This window comes from Halichondria panicea, chromosome 4, assembly GCF_963675165.1.
Source record: "Halichondria panicea chromosome 4, odHalPani1.1, whole genome shotgun sequence".
In the NCBI taxonomy this organism is placed as follows: Eukaryota; Metazoa; Porifera; class Demospongiae; order Suberitida; family Halichondriidae; genus Halichondria; species Halichondria panicea.
Window position 1 is genome coordinate 5,428,230 of NC_087380.1, and position 23,589 is coordinate 5,451,818.

Consider the following 23,589-nt stretch of genomic DNA (forward strand, 5'->3'; position numbering starts at 1 on the left):
TGATCTTCAAAGTCCAATTTGGGCCTGTTTTGACAAAATATCTTGGGCTATATATAGCCCATAATCTTTTCCCGAAATGAGAAGACGCTCGAGTATTCCTTAATTCAGCCATCAATAAACTAGTTCAGGCCTGATAGCTTAGTCGTGAAATTTTGTAGAGAGAGACCCACCAGCCAAAGTGAGAGACCCTTCAGCCAGAGAGAGAGAACAAACTAATAGTTCGCTTGCTCTCAGCTAGCTAACTACATTCAATGTACAATGAGGCAGTTTGTAATTCTTGATCATTTTCACTGATCCATTTATCCACACTTCTTGTTCTGAGCTACTAGAACTCGGCGTGCTAAATAGCTAACCCAAACTGGCTAGCTCTACATGTATGCTCCGATGAAATGTCTGACTAACACGTGCAATGATCTGTCACGCGCATACGGGTAAATTTCGTGGGGTAAAAAATTCGTTCAACTCGAGAAACGGTGGTTTTCGTGAGTAAAAATTTCGTTTAGTCTCGTGGCTGCACGGCATTCCTACGTTCCGATAAGCCACCCTACGTTAAAATTTCGTGGAGGTCAGCCTGCCCACGAAAATAACGGATATTTTACCCCACGAAAATTACCCGCTATACGGTATGGCTAAGCACAGCGATCAATCAGATGGGGCATATTAGTTAATGTACAGTGCCTCGGGTTTTTCGGCTGTAAACCACACCTCTCCTTCAGGGCCCTTGATCTGTACTGTACATTTATGCAAGGGGCCACCATGTCACATATTTTGTATCGTACAATTAAATCCGCATTTAGTCCAGGCCTGGTGCAACCCCATTGAAATCGCAGAGTTTCATTGAGGAAATAAGTTAATCGCATAAATAAAATTGCATGACGTTTTCCGGAGCCTTAAAATTGGCCAAACACACATAATTTTATGCTCGCATATAACATTTGAAGCACTAACTGTAGATTATAAATTTTGTAGTATGATGCTTTATATAAGTATAAGTATACGTTGTCAACTATTATTACATATGTTATAGAGAGTGAATAAACAATGCATACCTTGACGGTCCCATCACTGGAGTGTCTGAAAACACCTCAATGTTGAACATGACCTCTCACTCAGTCAGCTTTCCGAACATTTTACGTACGCGTAGAGAGATTTCTCTCCCTTCTGCCGGGTCCGTAATCGAACAACGACTTTTGCATTTGTTGATTCGCACAATTACTCCGCATCCAGTCCTCAAGTATCGTCTAAATGGTGGTGTCAATGGATCAACTGGACCATGGCATTTTTCGCAAGAGATGAACGGAACAAGTTCCACTGTGGGTGTGTGAGAGGGGGTTGCATTACAGATGAAAAACATAACAAAACACAGAGAGTTTGCAATTGCATTTCTTAGCGTCATTATGACTTTAGGAAAGGGGTCTTGGGCTGCGACGTTTAGTATTGACCACAAGTCCAGGCATGCTCACGAAGGGGCGTGGCTTGCAACTACCCATTTGTTTGGGAAGTTCTCACAGAAATCAGATACAGTGGAACCTGAAAAAACAGACTCTCCCACTAGAGGACAACCTCTTTATAAAGGACACTAGCTATGGCACGGAATAACGATGACGCGTGGCCAACCTCCTCTATTTTAGAACTGTGACTGTTTAGATGGGTGTGGTTCATCTCCAGGCCACGCCCATATAGTAAATACTTGTGACGTTATAGGGGGGGGTCAAAATGGTAACGCCATAAAGCGAGCTTTAAGCATGCATATAATTGTTAGAATACTTAGCACCGGTTAAAGTCTTTGTAAGGTGCATTGCAATTAGAGAAAGTTAACGCATTCCCAACAGAAACTATATAGCAGCAAGAGACCACACCCACCTCTGGGTCGGCCTAACTCCCCTCTGTGTAGCCCAGACTGCATGTTGAACAGTTTAATGTGGCCAGTGCTCATTCCAGCCACAGCAAAGGTACAACTGGTGATCGTCACACACTACAAAATAATAACAGTGGTAACTGGCAGTATTTAGAAAGAACAAAAGATATAGTCTCGTGTACTGATGTAGACATGCGTGTACACGCATTAATTAGGGGACTTTGTATCAATTAAGTTTAAGACACTCAGACACCCACTAGAAATTAAGCATAAGAATGAATGCAAAATCAATGCCAAATTCTACTGAAGATACACAACATTGATATATACATGTACATTATTAGAAAAACGAAAGATAAACTGAATACAGCTAAACACAATTATAATGGAAGTTATGCTGCGTGACATAATTATAGATCGCAATTACTATTACAGAAACATGCAGGAATAAGACGCATACATGAAACAATCCCGAATTATATGCGGTGTACATGCTCAGGGTGTTATACAGAGAAAGGGGGGATATCCCCCTCAGGCTCCAATTCCCCCCCCCGCCTAACATATGAATCCAAGGAAGAGGTACTATATAGCTGTATGACTGAGTGTCCATAGCTGGCATTGTTACATACTAACATGCAGGGTATTGAAATAACAGTTGACCCATTTTTAGCAACATTTTTTTGGTGACTTTTCAAAGCATGAATTATTTTCCCCTCTACTTCAAATCCTATAATTATGACACCCTGATGCTAGTAACAAAACGCTTGTGTCTAGTTACGTATCTCTCACCTTGGGTTTGGCTCCCAGGTCAGCATGCTTGGAGGAGAGGGTGTGCTGGCCAATGGTGTACTTGTTTAGGTTCCAGGTCTGAATGGAACCGTGAGTAGCATGACATACCACCACTCCATTTCACTCATCAGCACGAACTGATTCTGAAAAAAAAGGATTACCTTCAAACTATATAGGACTCAGCAGTTTGGCAACACTTCTTTATATCAGTGATGCCCAGAGTTTTTGAAGTGGTGGCTATTAATTAAACTAGGCCCCAAGTATGGCGGTGGTTATACCGGCTAACAACCACCGACCATGGCGCATCGATCCTGTTATTATGTAGCTGCCTAACTTACACAGAACAAAAGCAAAACTATATTGCATGATATATACCAAATACGCAGTGCTGGACCATCTTCCCAAAGTCTGAATTGTAGAGTCATTAAGGCCACGTGAGTGGGCTGTAGTGGCGGCCCCTATACGAAAGGAATGCCCCGCATAGTCCTTCGGATTGAGCCCAGCTGTGGCCAGTGCAGACCTGACTGCTTCGACAAAACGAGATTTGGTCAAGGGCCTTCCACAACTACTCAAGAAATTGTATATATCAAGGCAGGCTGATACGTACGTATGGCATTCAATACACGTATAACCCATTCCACACATACGGTCGGCCGGGGATGAAAACGTTTCCTAAAAACAGTAAAAAATCTTCAGTTTGTAGCACTACACACAGGTGCCACGCCCACCTTGTGACAGCTCCAAGTTCATTGCCACGTCCTTGTGCACCCCAAACACTCGGAGGGCATTGTCCAAACCTGGTGGGGAAACTGAGGAAAAAGTGTAGCCCTGCACCCGCTATAGCCCATAGTAATGCTAGGTTGAAAAAAACCTTGGTGAATTTCCTAGCAACCTTGGTGTGTTAACTACTGTGGTCCAGAGGAGGCAAAAAAAGTTATATGCAATGCAATTATTGTGCACAATGCATGTGCACGTTGCACAACTTGCTACAGCAACTTAACTGACAATAGCGAAGTTCCATGGGAGCTAGTACTGAGTACTAAACTTCTTCTAGAGCTGAGCTATAAATGTAAATTTGCGTGAGCAGCAATAACATAATTTAGAACTGTATCTATACACACATGTATATATCCCACTTGGGGTCTGTACCATAGCAACTGGGTGGGGTTTAACTACCATAAAATCTGCATTCCTCATAAACTCCCTTGCCTTGAGGGCGCACTGATTTTAACTACAGATGACTAAGATCTACACAGCCAAAAATAAACTAGACACTTGTTGGCAGGAGCAGGGCAAATGGGTGGGACTCACTAAACGCTGGAAAAAAGGCTGGGGCTCACTGCTTGGACATGGACAAGTTAGTACGTAGAGCTCGAAGGCAATACATTTGAATTTATGGCAACGTAAACCATTCTTGGCTCTTATTTTTTGCCCTTGTCCTCTGTGGTTTACCATAAATTCTGATGTAGTGGACAATAAGTATAACGTGTACAAGGATATAAAAAAAAACTTTTTATCCAACAAATGCAAAACATACATGTACATACCTAAATAACAGCACTCTTGCAGTAGGCTAACAGACAGGAACTCATGTTCAAGTCATGCTGAAGGCTAGTCCATGCTTGCTTGTGTTCTGAGAGTAGCTTCTCGGTCAATGTCAAAAGGTCAGGGCTTTCAAGAATCAGACTGGAGTGCAGCTGCATGGGTGTAGCGTTATTTAGCAATTTAAATATACAACAGTGTTGAGGGTTGAGGGCAGTGTAGATTATAACGGTCAGCATTACCGGCCCAAAACCTGAATAACTGGTCAGTTTAGTTCTGGGCTGCCACCAAGAAACTAAAATGACAGAGTATTTTGGTTATGGTCTGACATAAGTCAGTTCATTTCAGATTTCTTATAATCCACACTGCGAGGGTACACTAATAATTGTGTCTATAGACTACTAGCTGTATTCCAAAGAGAAAAGAGATAATTTCCTTTATGCACGAGGCAAACAAAATGCCTAGGGATTTCGGCGTTTTGCTAAAACTAAAACCTGTTCATAAACGCAATATCGAGATGCCAGTTTTAATTCTCTATATAAACAGCCTCAGGGTATATGGCACAAACTTCTCTATTTCATATTATGTTAATGTTACAAGTAACTGTGCAGTAACAATTCCCAAATTAAGCAACTGGCACGTCAGTAATAATTTCCAGAGCCTTTATAATTACAACCATCTCGCCTTGAGGAAGAGTCCAGTGTACGACTGTACCAACTGAAAGTCTCTGTTAGTCTTCACAGTTTTCAACAAGAACGTCATCAGATGCTCCACCCACTCCACCGACCCCCCAGACTCTGGGGCAAGGCTACGGAACTCAGCATCTATGGACACAGGGGGTAGCTCTTTCATCAGGTCCATCAGGGGGGCATCTGAAAGAGAGAGACAAGATTCAGTAAAATCGGGGGGGAGGGGGAAGCAAGCTAAACAAGGAATCTAGGCTAAATGTACCTCAATCAGTAATGTAGGAGGTATAGTATTGCAAGAATGTGACAAACTCAAAACGTGGTCCTTGGATTTCTTTGCAAACACATTCCTCCCAAATAGCATTAATATTACATGTATCCCTTTTACAAACTGTTCGACACATAACAGGGTTTTTTTTAGGGGGGAGGGGGGTTGATGAGAGAGAACATTGAGCCATTTTCAGTCTCAGAACTATAGCAGTTTATTAATAAACCATACTGAGATCATACTGAAGACCTGGTATTACTACAATGGGAGGAGGTCCCTGAACCCTTGCTTAGGATCTACTAATCTCTACCCATTCAATAAACCTTGAAGTAAACACTGCATGCATACATGTAAGTCTTAAAACAATCACTGTACTCACATTGGTTACTACCAGCACATTGTTGAAGGCACTTGAGAGTGGATTGAGCTCCCCCAGGTTGAGAATCTTGGACCCTCCACCCACTTCGGTAACTGGGATGTCCTCAGAGGGGAGAAACTTCGGCTGCAGGCCAGGGAGAGTGGGGAGGAAAAACGGTGCCAGTTTCGGAGTTTTTGCTGGCTCCATTGGTTTGTTCCGTTGCTTAACTATGTCGAGGTTTTGTAGATTAGACCATCTGGACTTTGGTAGCATGGATAGAGTTACTTTCTCGAAAACTTCGTCCATTGTTAGTTCATTTTCGTTTCTTGTGGGTGGTTGCCAGAAATTCACCTGACGGAGAGAGAGCTATGCTGGTGGCCGTCAATCATTCTGAATCTAAAAAGGATTGTTGAGTCAAAGAGAATGCATGCCTTAAAAAAAACATTTTCGATACTGAAAGTACTTCATGCAGAAATCAATAGCAACCAATAAAAAATTATGACGAATTTCGTAGTATATAAACATTATGTATGAATTGCATGAGTCAAACTAATGACATTGCATGGTCACGAGTACTCAATGAATAGCAAAGTAAGCACAAACCCTAACTATCACGTTATGATCGAGATAATGCACATACGCAGAACGGAGTGTTCTCACCTTCAAGTGGGCAGGTCCCAGGTCCTGACAGACAAGTCCATGGATCGAGGAGGTGACCAGCCATCGATCATCAGGACTAAATGACTGCAGTGTGTATGTATGGGAACACAAACTAGCTATCAGTTAGAAGAGCCCTGCGTATATACTTTTAATGAACGTATACCATTGTAAGGAAAAAAGTTGTTTAAAAGAGGAATGTCCTGTAATAACCATGTGGTATCTAGAGGGGTTTAAAAGGTATTCCTAAGAGTACTCTAGGGACAATACTGTTGAGATGCATGTGATCTTAAAAAGGGACTCTTCTATCTATGATATGAGCATGCACAAATGTAAGCAAACGGTATCACTATTAGGGCAATCACCTCGAATGGAATACAGTTGGGAATTTTCCTTACAATATTCAAGCATTAATAACTTATAAAGCCAGTGTTAGTTGCAAACGTGTTTCTGATCAGAAAAATTTCAAAATAGCATGAGGGCAGGAAGCTCTCATTTCCCATTATCGATGACGTCATAAATAATATTACACATTTTATCTTGCTAAAAATCAATTTCTTTTGAATGTTAGAGACTGTGGATAGACTTCCAAGGAAGAAGAGTTTGCTTAGTAGTGTTGCAAAACACTGTAAAGTTAATGATACTCATAGTTAAAAACAGTTTTGGCTTCAGGTAACAACACAGGCCTAATGTATTGTTACCTGAAGACAAAACTGTTTTCTAACGCAGCCAATTAGGCTGATTATCGTGCTTATTGATTTAAGGCAACACTTTTAATCAAAGTAAAAGTAAGTCCTCCTCAACCGTTAACCATTGTTTTTTTGGAGATTGAAAAACTATGTTGAAGTGCTGGTGTCGTATATTTAAATGGTCACATCTAATTGGAGGTTACTCTACTATCAGGCCGCTTATGTGTTTCTTTCGGCCTGGAATCGAGACTGTGGTTTGACCTCTATTTAGGACGCGACACAACAAATTAATTGTCAACGCAGCAGTCGCTACATTTAGAGGTCAGAAAATTGCCTGAGATCGAGGGTGTCGCATATTTGGAGGGTCAAATAAGTACGGTAACCTATAGTATGTTGATCGAATATGTATTCCTGAACAGCTGTATGTGGGTTACTGCAAACAACACTAATTCACAGCAAACATTGTAGACACAGGTGGCAGAAAGGTGGTCAGGTGGTTTAGAGATCAACCAACGAAATCACTGTTACATAACAACTCTGACAAGGTCTTCATTGCATAATTATTTAATATTAATTTTGCTACCACATGTCTTGAATACATGTAGTACAAATACATAATAATTACGTGATATAGTGGGAAATTTTGGTGAGGTGCAAAATTTCGCGTTTTTCGAGGGCAGAGCAGTGAATGTGCAAATTAAAACTGGGCCACACACTGGTATTTCACATGCAAAGCTCTTGGTGAGCGCTGTTTTCTGGTATTAAAACATGAAGATTACAGCTGCGCCCACTATATCTCAGGGGGACTCCATTGCACTATAATAAGATATTTGTTCATTAAACAGAAACACACACAGATAATCATATGTGTAACAACTGAGCATGTTGACCGTTCATGCTTAGCATTATTTTTGAAATATAAAGTTTTTCCCACATAATACGTGGTTGTGTACATATACATGACAATGGCACTGACGTGCTAGTCATTGTATACGTATCATTGTATGTCACATTAACAGGGACAATAAGCATAGAAACAATAGTTTTTTAAAGTGACTCGAAAGAGAGTGAAATTGCATGTAGCTATAATCATTGCTATAACCACACAGCTCCTGAACTGTAACCCAAAATTTCAAAAGGCAGTGTTTTAATAGAAAGACTCTGCACAGGCGATACTCAGTCATACATGCACAACATTAATGTAAATAAAGAGTCACTTTAGGGCAATCACCTTGAATGGCTGCTTTGAAAGGAAATGTTAGATTAGATTATTGCACATTGTTAGGCATCAGGAGGAATTGTTCTTATGTACCAATGATTCTGTTGGTTGATCTCTAAACCACCTGACCTGAAACCTTTCTGCCACGTGTGTCTACAATGCTCACTGGGAATTAGTGTTGTTTGCAGCACACACAGCTGTTTCAGGAATACATATTTGTACACACAGCTGTTCAGGAATACATATTCGTGCACACAGCTGTTCAGGAATACATATTCGTGCACACAGCTGTTCAGGAATACATATTCGTACACACAGCTGTTCAGGTATACATGTTCACATAGTTTGTGTATTCAGGTGACAATACAGTATACGTAGGGTGCAAAGTTTCAAACAATCGAGGGTACACTTCTGCATTGTTCTTAAAATCTCAAGTTTTCACCATATAAACATGGTTATGTATTCATGCGTGACAATGGCACTGACATGCTAGTCATTGTGTTTAACATAATAATTATACGTACCGTATATCTTCTAATTTATCGGACACTTCTAATTACCCCGGACACTCTTTTGGGCAATATTTGTTGTTCTAATACAACGGACACTCCAGTGCTTTAATATTACATTTGTTCTAAATATCCGGACAATACTTTGAAAAGTAGAGTTTACATTCACAGACGGCAAGTAAGACTTGGAGTGCTGCAGTTAGATAGCTTTGAGTAGCTAGTTTTAGATAGTTAGTGCATCTATTCAGTTGTACCCTGTTCTATTAAACTAGCTAGCTCGCATGCAGCTGCTTGCTTGTTCTAATTATTCCGGACACTTCGCATGCTCTATAAAAATCTGTTCCAATTATACCCGGACAATTTCCAAAATAATTATTTTTTACTGTCCGATAAATTAGAAGATATACGGTACTATATATTGTAGGGAAAATACTAGAGTATATCACTATAACAGGAACAATAAGAATAGAAACAATAGTTTCAATTGTCTCGAAAGAAAGAGAGTGAATCGGTATATCTATTATTATATACCACACAGCTCCTACAGTGTAACCATGCAAACGTTGAAACCCAATAGGAGGACATATTAATGATGTGCCTGTTTAGGCAATACTCACAATGAAAGCAACCGTTCAAGGAGTCCCCTACTAAGACAATAAAATTATAATTCATCAATGGAAATTCTCCCTACCTACCATATCAGTGATTCTGCTGGTATGACCACTGAACCTACTGACTGCTTTTCTGTACACAGCTGTACCAGAACCTGACCACCTTCCTGCCACCTGTGCCTACAATGCAGCAATGTTACAGCTGTACAGGAATACATACAACCTCCTGACCACCTCTTGGCCACCCTTGTCCACAATACTCACTGTGAAGAGTTGCTAGCAGCAACAGTAAGTAAAAAGCTGTACAGGAATACACATTCAGTTTCAACTAATTATGTAAACTAATCCAGAGGTGTGCACATTCAGCTCTAATTGGCTGCATCATAGTGTATTCAGAAATAAATACATGTATAGATTCTGGTCAACAAGTCATGATCATTATTCTTGAACACTAGCTGGTTTTAAGCTTTTTTCCCCACAATACGTGGTTGTGTACACATGACAATGACACTGAATGCTATACATTATAGAATGCTATAGTCATTGTGTTAACAACTATTGTATAGACAATACTATTATGTTGCTTAATAGGGACAATAGAAACAACAATACTCGAAACAGGTAGCTACATACCCAAATTTCCAGACCCTATTGTAATTGGGGATGACTAACACAGTACAGTGGACCGTCGGAGACTCCACAAGGAAGATGTCAATCATTCTGGGAAAAGGGTCAAAGAGAATGCACGCCTTAAAGAAAAACATTTTCGATACTGGAGGTACTTAATGCAGAAATCCATAGCCACCAATTATGGCGAATTTCGTAGTATAAACACTATGTATGAGTCAAACAAATGACCTTGCTTGTCACGAGTACTCAATGAATAGCAGCACAAACCCTAACTCGATTACGTTATGAACAAGAGAATGCACATACGCAGTGTCCTCACCTTCCAGTGGGCAGGTCCCAGGTCCTGACTGAGCAGTCCATGGAGGAGGTGACCAGCCATCGACCATCAGGACTAAACGACTGCATGTGTGTGTGTGTGTGCATGTGTGTTGTGTTGTGTGTGTGTGTGTGTGTGTGTGTGTGTGTGTGTGTGTGTCCGGGAACACACACTATATGAAACCTATCATTTACAATCAGCAGAAGGCAGACTCCTAGGTCTGTAGCCATTGTAGGGCAAAACAATAAGTGTGTAAAAGGTCCTATATATAGGACCTTTTACACACTTATTGTTTTGCCCTACAATGCTCTGGGGACTACCTTAAGCACATAGTATATATACTATGTGCTTAAGGTAGTCCCCAGAGCATTGTAGGGACAATATATGTATGGCTACCAATCAAATCTCGCATTAATGACCATAATTATAATTTGCATAGAGGGCTCATCACTAATTTTGCTAGCTCAGGCAGTTCGTAACCCGGTAATCATACTTTGAGAACTACGAAACAATAATAAATCACAAAGAGGGGTAGGGGGAACCCCTTAATAATAATATATACCATAATTATCAGTAAACCTGTTGGTGTGACCTCTGAACCTTGCGACTACCTCCAGTATCCACAATACTCACTGTGAAGTTGTCAGCAGCAACGGCAAGTATACAGCTGTACAGGAATACACATTCACTTTCATAAACTAAATTACATGGTGTACAGTACATGCAGTTTAAGTTGTGAGTAGATACAGGCAACAAACTCCAATGGTACAAAACAACAGGGAATGTGTATTTTGATCTTTCTATAAGTTGCGTATAGCCAGCAACAGTAAGCATAACAGCTTCAGTTTCAACATAATTATGTAAACTAATCCAAAGGCGTGCACATTCAGCTCTAATTGGCTGCATCATTAAGTGTTAAGTGATAAATAAACGTCCATGGAGGAGGTGACCAGCCATCGACCATCAGGACTAAACGACTGCATGTGTGCGTGTGCGTGTGTGTGTGTGTGTGTGTGTGCATGTGTGTGTGTGTGTGTGTGTGTGTGTGTGTGTGTGTGTGTGTGTGTACGGGAACACAAACAATCAAACAATAAACACAATGTGAAACCTATCATTTATAATCAGCAGAAGGCAGACTCAAAGTCATTGTAGGCAAAACAATAAGTGTGTAAAAGCTAGGTCGTACTATGCATGCATATGGTATCTAGAGGCAGTTTAAAGGTAGTTCCCATAGCATTGTAGGGACAATACTGTTGAGTATATGCATGGCTACCAATCAGTTCCTCTTAATAATAACTAGAGCACTGAAGTGCAAACCCTCGGCGTTAATTTGAGGTTCAGTATCGAGTCAAAGCCACGTGTATATCTATAGGCCAACGTGCAGGTTCGAGCTTCTTAGCTTTTGCTCGCCTTTATTTGACAACGAAGCTTTAACATCAAAATCTGCCAAACTAATTTGTTGTGTTGAGGCTATCCATGGTAAACACAGTGGTGTTGCATCCAGTTGAGTAGACTCAGAATACACAGACAGACAGACTGACCGACTACTATAACCCGTGGTGCCGCGGCGCGTCTCGGGTTAATTATGTCATAATTATGATTTGCATAGAGGGCTCATCACTAATTAATTTTTGCTAGCTCAGGCAGTTCGTAACCCCCTAAAAGAGGCATACTTGAAAAACTACGAAAAAAACTATACATCACAAAGAGGGGTAGGGGGGAACCCCTTTATACATACCATAATTATGTGATCCTGTTGGTATGACCTCCGAACCTTCTGACCACCTTCCTACCTCCAGTATCCACAATACTCACTGTGAAGTTGTCAGCAGCAATGGCAAGCATACAGCTGCACAGGAATACACATTCACTTTCAGTATAATTTTTGCATTAACTAAATTGCATTGTGTACGGTACATGCAGTTTAAGTTGTGGGTAGATACAGGCAACAACATTACTGAATTTTATATAATTAATACACACTAGTCAAACTCCAATGGTACAAAACAACAGGGAATGTGTATTTTGATCTTTCTATAAGAGCCTCTAAAACACAGCCAGGTTAATGAAGTCAGAGTCTCCATGTATTTCAGTCTGTGCTGGCCACCTTATTATTGAAGCCACTGTTAGTCTGCCCGAAACTTTTAACAGGTTTCACTGAAATGGGAAGTAATGGGTTTGTTTGGGTTCCAGGGTATGTATCAAATGTTGCCCTAATAGTTTTCAAACTGATATACACATCCGCATAATATTATGTTTACCTGTCTCTGTCTCTATGGTAGCCCATACACAGGGGAGATTCAATATCCACGCTGCACTGTCTTGTCATAAAACGACCATACCTAAGGATGATGAAAAAATTAAAAAGGGTCACATGCAGCATGAATATAGGCGTGGTTGTGGATTCATAGAGTTCCAAATAATGATGGTAAAACAAATTTAAGTGTAAAACAGAACAATATTCATGGAGGATTTGTGGTTACAAAGGTGCATGGCTTCTTATAGGTTATATATAGTTTCTGATAATTGAGAATTACAACTAGCTAGTTACGGACAACATTAGCATGGGAGATAGATCAGAAACAAGCAGAGACTCTAAGTCAGCTAGCAACTTGAAGACAAGCGATTCAAAGTCAGAGATTCCAAGAGCAACCAATACAAGTTCTGACAGAGAGGTTCATACTGAGAGACAGCTACTGAAAGGTAGAAAGAGCAAAGAGAGTAGCATAGCACAAGGAGAACGAGTGCTGGTCCATCCTACCAATGTAGGAGGAGGAGATGCAATACTACTGGAGATACAGAGTACAGATGGTAAGCGATTAGTCTACTAGTGCTCCAAATTCATACTAGAATATTTTGCGGATGAAAAACCTTAAGTTTGCGAATGAGCCAAATCAGCAGAAAAATTGACCCTTCGCGCTGATGATAAGAGAGTTGATAGATATACATAAAAACCAAAAGATTTATTCATGGTCATGAGGAGCTCAAAATGTAATAGAAAATCCCACAAGCACCCGAGTGCTTATAATCCCTTAAGAAATGCTTTGCTTTAGTGAAAAGTATTAAGAGAGTGGACGATAAACAGAAATGTGATGGCTACAGATGATCCTGAAGGATAGAAGGATAGAGATTGTATGATGATGATAGAAGTTTGTATTACCGCTAGAAATGTTATGTTAGAGGCACTTAACTTAACTTTTGTGGAAAAATATTTTAGTTGACTAAATTTCGCGCAATACGGCACAAAATGCACGTTTAACCCGCCCTGTTAGCTAGTTTGTGCATAGATTGAAGAGTTAGAGGGATAGGAAACGGAGTGGTGCACGTGATGATTTTACATTGAATCTGCAGTGGAGCCTCGAAAATTATCCGCGTTACGAGGCTATTAAGCACATTTTTGCCGGGTAACTCCCAAAGCTGTGTTTCCTCGAGACATCATCTCTTTCAGCAATTTATAACACGCCTAGTCCATGAGCCACGTGTAGTACTTGCTAATGACTGACCACACCCAGTAAAAAGAGACTTTCCAATAAAGTTATAATTATGTTCCCAAGGCTGTTTTAGAGCTATTGGAACATACCGTATAGCGTGTAATTTTCGTGGGGCAAAATATTTGTGGTTTTCGTGGTTGGAGGTCTGACCACGAATATTTTACCCACGAATGAAGCGACCTTGCCTACCTTTACCTGCAGTGCAAGCTCCAACCACGAAAATATTACCCACGAAATGTCTCAATATTGCTGAACCACGAATATTTTGTCCCCCGAAAATTACCCGCTATACGGTATAACGTGTAAGCGTGCTGGTTATGACTAAATGTTGTTTCTGTATGGGTACTACAATAGGTATAGACCTTGAAATATAAGTGAGTTGCACGGACTAAGCACAGTTACTTGTAGTTTATTATGCACTGAGTGTAGAAATAGATATTGTTGTGATGGCCTCGATTAAACCGCAGCGTAGCGCGGATGTTACTCGAGATACCAACCGTTTTCCTATCCCTCTAACTCTTCAATCTATGGTTTGTGGAACAATTTTCGTGGAGAATTGGGAACCGTCTAAAACAGCAAAACTTATAAGCACATTGAAATTTCGTGCTACATTTAATGGTATGACATTGTGGTTTCCTGTTGATGCAAAAAAGGGGAGGATCTGCAGAGAGGTTTATTTTCACAATGGCTGTTTGCTTAATTCTGGCCATGTACAGCCAGAGGAGGTTGTACAGGGTCAAAGGTAAGGTCACTAATTGATCATCACGAGAGACAATCAGTTGTACAGTAAATTTGTAAGAGTTACTGCATGCTTGTTGCACTTTTATTCTATAGCCCCTTCAGGTAATTAGTGCTGCTGTCTCTAAAAGTGGTGACCTCACAAAGGTCACTGTTCTGGAGTGTGTGTGTGTGGTGTGTGTGTTTGAGAATGGTATATACAGAAGTATAGGGGGTGGGATCAGGCTTTCCACACATAATTACTGACTCAGCCTAAAAATTAGAAACAGCTCAAAGTTATAAATGCACTGTCATGTCCAACTGACCTTTGACCTTTAAAAAGTAGCAACTACGTACCCTAAAGCAATGTATAGCTCAACTATGTCATCATCTAAGCATAAAAAGGTGGTTAGCTAGAAAACATCTTGGTCAAAATAGGTTCAAGGATAAATAAGACGTACGCCATTATTTTGGCTTTGTGTCTAATCTCCTCTGCTGTACATGCAGCTTTGCAGCTTTTTTCTCGTTCCCATTCAGAAACTTTTTGCGAACAATGCTATCAACAATTTTGAGAAAACTGCAACAGCCTTTACTGTAGCCATAACTCGAGTTAGTTTATAAATCCATGCATCGAAATCCAAGAGAATGTGGCTGCTGTAAGTTTCGTCGCATTGCAACCGTTGAACAGTACACACACACACACACCGTAAGCTTTATTGTATTTCTTGTGCAGCTACGCCTCAAGGCTTAAATTTACAAATTATTTACTGTTCCAGGCCAAAGTGAGAAACACCTTATCGATGGGGGCAAGGGACAAAAAACAGGAGAGAATACATACTGCTACGAGAATCTCAAAGACACTCTCAGGGCTCATGGATGCTTAGTACAGAAGAACTTTATTGAAACTGGTACTACGTTAGAAGATCGAACTTGTGAACAAGTTACACTGGAGTCCATTATCATCACACACCCCGACAAAGACCATTGCGATGGCATTAACCGATTGCTAGAAGACTTCACTATCATGTGCCCTATCACAACAACTCTGGCAAGCTGTTTAAAAGTCGGGCATTCTGGTGGCCCAAAAAAAAACATGCAACTAGGTGAAGTGTTCTCGTCGAGTGAAGGATGTCGAGTTAGGCACTGGTTCCCGTTAACCGGTGGTAGACGACATACAAACATCAAAACACTGTCAATGGGTTCGACGATAGAAATAGACAAGAACAAAAAAAAACGATTTAAGCTCAACAAAAAAAGCTCAAAAAAAATAAGCTCAAAGAAAAAGCGCAAGGCAAAACGGCTCAACTTCAATGCAACAAGTATTCTGACAACTGTGAGTTTACAACCGAGTACATGTGAGTATGATTATGATGTGGTGTTGACCGGAGACTCGTATGGTACTATTATCGAGAAGAAACTGGCTTTGAAAGGTAAATCCGTGGGAGTATTTCAAGTGCCTCATCATGGAAGTAGCTACAATCTCGATGACGAAAAAACCACCAGATCAACAGCTGAGGAGTTCACAGGTTTTTACTCGAGTTTTAATGCATACATCTACTTAATCAGTCACGGCGATCACGGAAGCTACAATCATCCGCATAGTGAAGTTATCACAGGCATTCTCTCTGCTGCTGTCCAGAAGAAACGAGATCCTAAGTGCAAGATAGTAGTCACGGCAACATGGTTTGAAAAATCTAAAATTGACGAAACAAACATTAGCAACTGGAGGGACTATGTTGATATCTACTACTTCAAACCAGACACTCCCGGCGTCGCTCCCTATGTCACTCCCTACGTCACCCTAGATCCTAACGATGAGAAACTGCCTGAGGGCTTACAACTGTTTGTCAAAAAGGTGCGTGTACACACAATTAAAGTTAATAGAAATGGTAAGATTACACCGTTGGAAATTATTTATACAGGTGCCAGCTCCAAAGAGTCTAGAAAACAAACTTGGAGAAAAGAATTTGCAGAGGAGGGAGATTGGTCGTGACGGAAACAGCTTCTTCAATGCCGTCAGTGGAGCACTAACAAACAAGTACACACCCATCCAGCTGAGAAAGAAGCTTGTTGAACACTTGAATACATTTCCAGATCGATACTATCCAAGATCAGGAGCAACTACAAAGGATAAATATAATGAGATCGTAAGTAAGTATCTATTGGATGGCCACTTCTCGTCTGATATTGAAAAAATTTTGCCCGAGGCAATGGGACGGACACTAAATATTCGAATACAAGTTATCGCAGCGAATCCTAAACAAGAAGACAAGTTTTACGGTGTCGAATCCACCCAGACTATTCTCAAACTTATATACAATGAGACAGACAATGGTCATTATGACTACGCCCAGCAAGCCACGGCACAAGGGGCCACTACTGAGCAGACTCCCGAGGAGAAAAAAGAACGTCCACGCTTAGCAAACAAAGGAGCTGGAAGACGCCTCAAGTTCGGGCCAAATGACAGGTGAAACAAATAATAACGAGTGTTGCCAGCTGCGCTGTGCTAATGCCTCTCGCCATGTTTTGTAGAGCGTATATAGAAGAAGAAATTAGTTTGCTTTGTATAATGTTACGTTATCGATGCAAATATTGTTGACACTGACTGAACCATACAGTCATTATAGAAGAGGCGCTTAATGGAAACAGAAGCCTATAATTATCTGATGGCTTGATGAACGGATCTTCAAGAATAGAAGCCAGAGGATATAGAAGCATGTAGATCTATACAGTACATAGCCTCGATCCCAAGCCGCACTTCCTCGAAGAGTGGGCCTGGTATCGACTGCTTGCGCATGCGCTTTAACCATTAGCCAGATACCGGCTAACGCAGGATAACAACGTGTATGCTCAGTAAAACAATGACGTCACAACAAACAGAAGTGGATTGAAGGAAGTAGATAGAAAGTTTGATTGAAAGCCCATCTGATAGCATTCTGATAGCTACCCGTAGCCTGGTAACAAAAGACTCACAGCCTGCAACACCGGTATGGATGACAATCATCTCAACGGAGTGAAAGCTGACACTAGCCTACATGGACAGGCCACGCCCATCTAATACTAACTTTGGTGAAAGTCTACTATGCTACTGCTATTATGTATAGCTGTACAACAAACCTACAGCTCTGTCTCTAGCTAGCTAGCTAATATTCTTTGTCAGGATATAAATTCAGGTATTATAGGAAATTTTACGGGAAAAAGTATCCAATAATTTTGCGCATGCGCAAGCAGTCAGTAGCAGGCCTTCTCTTCAGGGGAGGCCAGTGAAAGAAGCTATATACAGTACTGCATTTTCTGTCAAAAAAGGGGTGGATCTCCAATGAGGTCAGATCGAGTTCACAAGGGCTGTTGGAAGTGTACGTGCGTGCAGCTTTGCAGCTCTTTTCTGATTCTTGTAGCTAACAAATAGCTAGCGCTTTAGTGCTCATAAGTTGAATAGAAAGTTTGCGCTAACATATGATGCTATGAAGAGACTGTTAACAGCCTTCACTGCGAGTCAAACTAGCCATAACTCGAGAAAGAAGCTTTAACTTTGCAAATCCACGAATCAAAATCCAAGAGAACATGAAGCCTATAGAAGCCGTTAGTTTTTATCGCATTGTAACTGTTGAGCAGTTATAGCTGGAACAGACACACACACACACACACACACAGTCAGCTTTACCGTATCCCTAGTGCAGCTACGCCTCGAGGCATAATTATTAATGTGAAATAAGCAGTTTCATTATACGATTTACAATTTACCCTTATAGCTATCGTATCTGTAATGAACCGGAAAATCCTAAAAGAGAGGTGAAAATAGGAAGAGAGAGAGGAAGAAGGGGAGAGAGGGAGAGAGAGAGAGAGGGGGAGGTACTATAACCAACATTATCTAGACACGGTCTTTTGCTACGTGTACCCTTTTTAACCAAGGAATATGAAATTTTAATACATTCACTAATAATTATTTATCAAAACGGGAAAATGGTTAAATGTCAACTGATTGAATGTTTAACTGAAAGGCTCAGTGTATTTTCAAGGGTTAAATATAGCCACTGTTGTGGTTAAAAGTTGAAGGATTTTTGCACATTCACAATGTTGTGAGTGCTATTGTACAAGACTAGTACATCCTCACAATTTAGTGTATACATTGACTGTCCAATACGTACGTCACATCCTTCTCATTTTGTAGGACGGTGCCCGTGAAGCAGTGAGGAAGCAGCAGGCCAATAACGAGAAAGAGAAGGTAAATTGTGTGTGGAGTGTGTGTATTACAAGCAACCGACGGAAGAATGCTGTAAATAACAATCTTGCATGCTTAATGAATAATAATGAAAGCACCACAAGTGCTGTTGCCTCGGTGGAAACTATAGCTGCACATAAAGCTAATACTTTTTACGGATACGGTAAAGCTGACTGCATGCATATGTGCATGTGCGTGTGTGTGTGCGTGTATTCCAGCTGTAACTGCTTGACCGTTGTAATGCGACGAAATTTAACAGCTTCAATCGGCTTCTAACCACGTTCTCTTTGATTTTTATTCGTAGATTTGCAAACTATAAAAATCTTTGTTCTCGAGTTATGGCTATTTATACTTACAGTGAAGGCTGTTGCAGTCTGTTCAGAACCGTTCCTATAGCATCATCTACTCGCACAAAGTTTCTATTCAAGTTATGGAGTTAGCCTTGCACTATAGCGCTAGTCATTTGTTAGCTATACAAGGTCAGAAAAGAGCTGCAAAGCTAACTGCCAGCAGCTGCAGCAGCCATTGCGAACTTTAACCTATTACAGACGTCAGTTAAACCCCTTACTCATGTACTTGCGCATGCGCACGCACTCAACCCCACATGCATGTGTGAGAAAACCAGATCCTGGCAGAATCAATTTCTTCTTTCTTTGAGGTCCTGGTACAAAATGCTACCATACAATAGATAATTATGTACATGCACAAGTCTTTTCACAAATTAAGACACTTATTCCCTCTTCTCTAACACTCTAATACTTTTTGAGTAGCGAAAGCTTAGCACAGCGCAGCTTGCAACGTTCATGTTATTTCAGCAAGAATGGCGCAAGACAGTGGGAAATGATTGACCCTGATTGTTGCTAAGAAGGTTGCCAAAAGTATATGTTTAATCATTCTCATTTTGTGCAACTTTGCAGCTCTTTCCCCATGCACTCTTGTAGCTAGCGTTTTATAGTGCAAAGCTAACTCCTAAGTAAAATTTTTTTGCTAGATACGAGTCTGAAGAAACGACTGCAATGGCCCCTTCAACGTATAGCCATAACTGGAGGACGAAGCTGCAAATCCACAAAAGAAAACATGACTTTGTCTATAGAAACTCTTACCATTTGAGCAGCTATTAATAGCGGTCTACACAGACACACACACAAACACACTATCGCATACCTCACTGCGTGCGCACACCCAAGGCATAATTATATGAGTCTATAGTAATGTGCATGGGATTATACTTTCAGGGGAACAATCTGTTGAAGGAGGGTCGCTATGAGCAGGCAATTGAGTGTTACTCTAAAGCAGCTGAGCTGGATCCCCGTAATGCTGTCATGCCAGCCAACAAAGCATTGGCACTGCTCAAACTGCAGAAGTAAGAGATATAACATTGTATGGGTATACAACAGTGCTCTGTACCTGCTATCTACATAATTATGCATTCACAGCATTGTGTTTAGTCTTGCCATAATCATTAGCACGGTAGTGCTAGTATAGTCTCAAGAGGTCTATTAGACAATTTTTTTCTCGGATCGCACTTAACTAGGTACTATATATGTATCATGCCCCCTCCTCCCACACACATGCACACTCACACAGATACACGTCTGCTGAGAGTAACTGCTCCCTGGCGCTAACTCTTGATGATTGTTATCTCAAGGCCTATTTCCATCGAGGGACGGCTCGAGTCAAACTGGGGAAAATAGAAGAGGCGAGAGATGACTTCACAGTTGCTCTCAGACTGGAGCCAGGGAACAAAAGTGCTAGGAGCGAGCTAGACAAACTGAATAAGGTATGCTGTCAGTGTGTGCATGTTCGTAATGTGCCGAGCGCCTTAGCACGAGGCTACTAATACTGCATCGTATCTTAGAAAACCTTTGTATGTATGTGTGTACGTCACGCTTCAGAAATGCAGAATTGGGTGTGGCTATATTCGGTTAATCTTTATTACCTACAAACTGATCTGCAGAGAATAAAAGTTACGTACTAGCTGGAAGAGCTAGCTTAGGCTGTAGCTATATGAGAGTCTTACATGAACCATAGATAATAGAGTACAGAAATCTATTATCTATGCATGAACATTACTACTCTTGGAAAGAGATAGCAGAGTTCTTGAGAGACTGATTCTAACCAAAAATGTGATGCCACAGTATTTGCTATTTTATAATTATATCTAAATCTCATTCTCTATATACATGTATACTCTCTTTCTTTCTTAAAATTGTACTTAAATACAACTCTGCACGAGGCTAATCATGCGTGTGCATATACTTAGTAAATAATAAGATTACACAGTAAAATTTATACAGGTGCCAGACGATGGTCACTATGACGACAAATATAATGTACAATAAGATGAATTGGCTGTGGGATGTTACAGTAACCCCACAGGATTTTCCCTAACTCAATTAGCTATTCAAACAGGACGCTGCGCCCTGTTCTTCAACACGTAGGGGAAATACTGTTCAGTCGAGGCCATTGGGATTAGTTGCTAAAAAGGGTCAGTCTCACGTTTGGTATATACCGAACGTGAGACTCTACAATCCATTTGAAAAATAAGAGAAAAACTGCTACTAAATGGAATTGGTATGGCTTATTTAGACTAATGATCTGAGACAGGTGGGATAAAAGCTTTGTGCTTGTTTCCATTACCTTTTCCAGGAAAGTGAAAAGCGTGACAAGCGTGAACACAGTATTGCAGAAGGTTCTAGCTCAGCAACACCTAAAAGGTAAGCCATTACATTTGACAATACACTGCGTGCATACAAATTGATAATTGTGGTTTTATATATAGTCATGTACCAAAGAAAGACGTTGCTTTGCTAAAGTCTTCAACTGCAACTCCAACCATCGTTGAGTCACACGAAAATCACTGTACAGTGTGTGGAAAACAAACTGGAGTCACTTGCGTAGTCACATGCAGGCAATGCAATTCCCATGCCCATGCCAACGGAGGAGAGTGTACCCATTACACTAAGAAAGCTAAGAACTACCTCTGTGATAAGTGCCGAACATGTACTTTTTGTAATGAGTTAACCAACGAATCTGGAACGTTCACAGCTGTATGTAAACTATGCGGATCTCGAGCTCATGCTAATGGAAAATGCACCTGCTATAAAAAGGCGACCCAAGAGTCTAAAAACTATATTTGCATCAAGTGCCAAACACATACAGTCAATGTGTCTGTTTTGTAATTTGACTTACTGTCTTAGTTTTTGTCTTGGTCAATGTACTGTACTGCTCAGTGCGTTACATTATTGTTATGCACATGCACTCCTCGATTCTTTGTCAAATAGTAATGGGGACATTCCATGCCAACTCAACACAAAAAAATGAGCACCCCCTCAGATTTCAACGAAACTTGGGGCATACACTATAATTATGTTAACCATTAATATAATTATGCCCCCATATGTCATATGGCTTCTTAGTTATGAGTCCTTCAAATTTTTGTGACCAGCCTACAGCATAACAGATAAAAATAATATATACCACCGTACTCCTTATGATATGTCCTTGACACAGGGGCGTAGCCAGGATTTTGAGGAAGGGGGTGTTAGCACGACGAAAGAGGGCGTGAAGCGCCTGGTTTTTAGCCGCGCAGCGTCGAAATTTGGTTGACTGGAAGCCACACCTCTTATTAATGACGTAATAATTAATAGTTGGGCGTGGCCCAATCTTCTACATGTATTTGCATAGAGAAGCCTATTTTGCTCTATAGATCTAAGCATAGATAGAGCAAAGAGGGATTGGCAACAAAATCGACCTCGAATAACCATCCGTGTTGCCCCGGCGTTACTCGAGGCTGTCTACTTCAACATAGGAAGACAGCCTCGAGTAAAGCACAGGCTGGGAATGGTTGAGGAGACAACTGATTGGCTTACTGTCAGTATAACAATCCTACTGCTGATTTTAGACTTCATTTCCATGCTTGAGGCTATATGTGATCCAGTACACTACTTACTTAGACAATCTTAGCTATATTATAGGTGCTATTGGTACATAGCCATAAAAAACGGTGAAAAAGAGGTGAAAAAGCGCTATGTACCGCTAGCTCTTTCTCGACAATCTAGAAACAATTTTGGGAATTTCCACATAATACACATCATCAAGAAGCATGGAAATGAAGTTTTGGGGGGTCTTAGAAAGCTCTGTGTAAGGCCTCAAACATATAAAAAGTGTTTTGCGGCGTTACGGTGGGGGACAACACACATCGTTTCAGGATTAAGCCACACCCCCTGCACAAAAATCTACGTTTTAACTTCCGTTGCCAATCCCTCTCTTCTTTATCTATGATCTAAGCCAGAATAGCTCACAGTTTAAAGACCAATTCGTTTTGCTTGCCTACTAGCTAGCCAACTGCAGCAAGATCTGGAAGAGAAGGGGTGCTCAGCTAGACAATCAGATACACTTCACTTTGTGTACAATCTCAGATAGAAGGGAGTGCTTGAGCACCATGAGCCCCTCCCCTGTTTCAGATAACATGCTTAAAGGGGGTAAGCGCTCGTTAACAGGTCAGAGGTCATTGTTCGAAACCTTTAATTAAGCGTAACTAAAAATGGCGTCTTTTTTCCTTTTTTCCAAACTAGTCTCCTGTTACCATCTTGTATAAATTTGGTAATGGGATGTTAATGGAATCAGAAGATATAGACATTGCAATCAGAAGATATAGACATTGCAATACATGTTGGTGCAGTTATTAAACAAAAAGAAAATCAGGTTAGAGCGCTATGACCAGAAAAACCGTTGTGGTTGATGGTCCATGTAACATACACTGGGGCTAGTTAGGATCAGAGCCAGCAACGAAGCCTAGAGTATTCTCCCATTAAAATTAACAACTTAGGGTTGAACTATAAAGCCGCGTTTAGCTACAAAGTTTGTGTGCCAACATGCAAGGTAAGTTTCTTGGTTTTTATTCAACAACAAAGCTTTAATCAAAATCAGCAGCTATTATACTTTGTGTTAGGCTATATATCCATGCTGTAAACACACAGCGCTATGGCATCCAGGTGAGCAGACTCAGACTCAGACAAACAAAC

The 23,589-nt window shown here is 40.7% G+C and overlaps 2 protein-coding genes and 2 long non-coding RNA genes across 4 annotated transcripts; 2 read left to right on the top strand and 2 right to left on the bottom strand.

The window, feature by feature from the left end:
- Positions 1 to 445: 445 nt before the first annotated feature.
- On the bottom strand, positions 446 to 2,817 carry LOC135334518 (uncharacterized). Its single transcript, XR_010394310.1, has 3 exons — positions 2,648 to 2,817; positions 1,864 to 1,975; positions 446 to 1,311 (listed from the first exon to the last, which is right to left on the bottom strand). It is a non-coding gene; the product is annotated as an uncharacterized LOC135334518 (long non-coding RNA).
- A 2,101-nt stretch (positions 2,818 to 4,918) lies between these two features.
- LOC135334516 (uncharacterized) lies at positions 4,919 to 10,222 on the bottom strand. The gene is made up of 5 exons (XR_010394307.1): positions 10,136 to 10,222; positions 9,820 to 9,906; positions 6,162 to 6,245; positions 5,523 to 5,897; positions 4,919 to 5,061 (listed from the first exon to the last, which is right to left on the bottom strand). It is a non-coding gene; the product is annotated as an uncharacterized LOC135334516 (long non-coding RNA).
- A 268-nt stretch (positions 10,223 to 10,490) lies between these two features.
- Positions 10,491 to 18,208, top strand: LOC135334494 (uncharacterized). The gene is made up of 3 exons (XM_064529702.1): positions 10,491 to 12,943; positions 15,117 to 16,195; positions 16,263 to 18,208. The coding sequence occupies exons 1-3, from the start codon at positions 12,697 to 12,699 to the stop codon at positions 16,809 to 16,811; spliced, it is 1,875 nt and encodes a 624-aa protein (XP_064385772.1). The 5' UTR covers positions 10,491 to 12,696; the 3' UTR covers positions 16,812 to 18,208.
- LOC135334511 (RNA polymerase II-associated protein 3-like) lies at positions 18,204 to 21,878 on the top strand. Its single transcript, XM_064529735.1, has 4 exons — positions 18,204 to 18,565; positions 19,798 to 19,925; positions 20,150 to 20,342; positions 21,212 to 21,878. Exons 2-4 carry the CDS (start codon positions 19,885 to 19,887, stop codon positions 21,281 to 21,283), a joined length of 306 nt encoding a protein of 101 aa, XP_064385805.1. The 5' UTR covers positions 18,204 to 18,565; positions 19,798 to 19,884; the 3' UTR covers positions 21,284 to 21,878.
- Positions 21,879 to 23,589: the final 1,711 nt, after the last annotated feature.

What these genes read in the sequence shown, in the direction of transcription:
- LOC135334494 (XM_064529702.1), top strand. Translation starts at nt 12,697, where the DNA reads ATGGGAGATAGATCAGAAACAAGCAGAGACTCTAAGTCAGCTAGCAAC. An exon ending in GGAGATACAGAGTACAGATG is followed by an intron (nt 12,944 to 15,116) that starts GTAAGCGATTAG and finishes TTACTGTTCCAG; the next exon opens with GCCAAAGTGAGAAACACCTT. An exon ending in TACAACTGTTTGTCAAAAAG is followed by an intron (nt 16,196 to 16,262) that starts GTGCGTGTACAC and finishes TTATTTATACAG; the next exon opens with GTGCCAGCTCCAAAGAGTCT.
- LOC135334511 (XM_064529735.1), top strand. Translation starts at nt 19,885, where the DNA reads ATGCCAGCCAACAAAGCATTGGCACTGCTCAAACTGCAGAA. An exon ending in GCACTGCTCAAACTGCAGAA is followed by an intron (nt 19,926 to 20,149) that starts GTAAGAGATATA and finishes ACACTCACACAG; the next exon opens with ATACACGTCTGCTGAGAGTA. An exon ending in AGCTAGACAAACTGAATAAG is followed by an intron (nt 20,343 to 21,211) that starts GTATGCTGTCAG and finishes TACCTTTTCCAG; the next exon opens with GAAAGTGAAAAGCGTGACAA.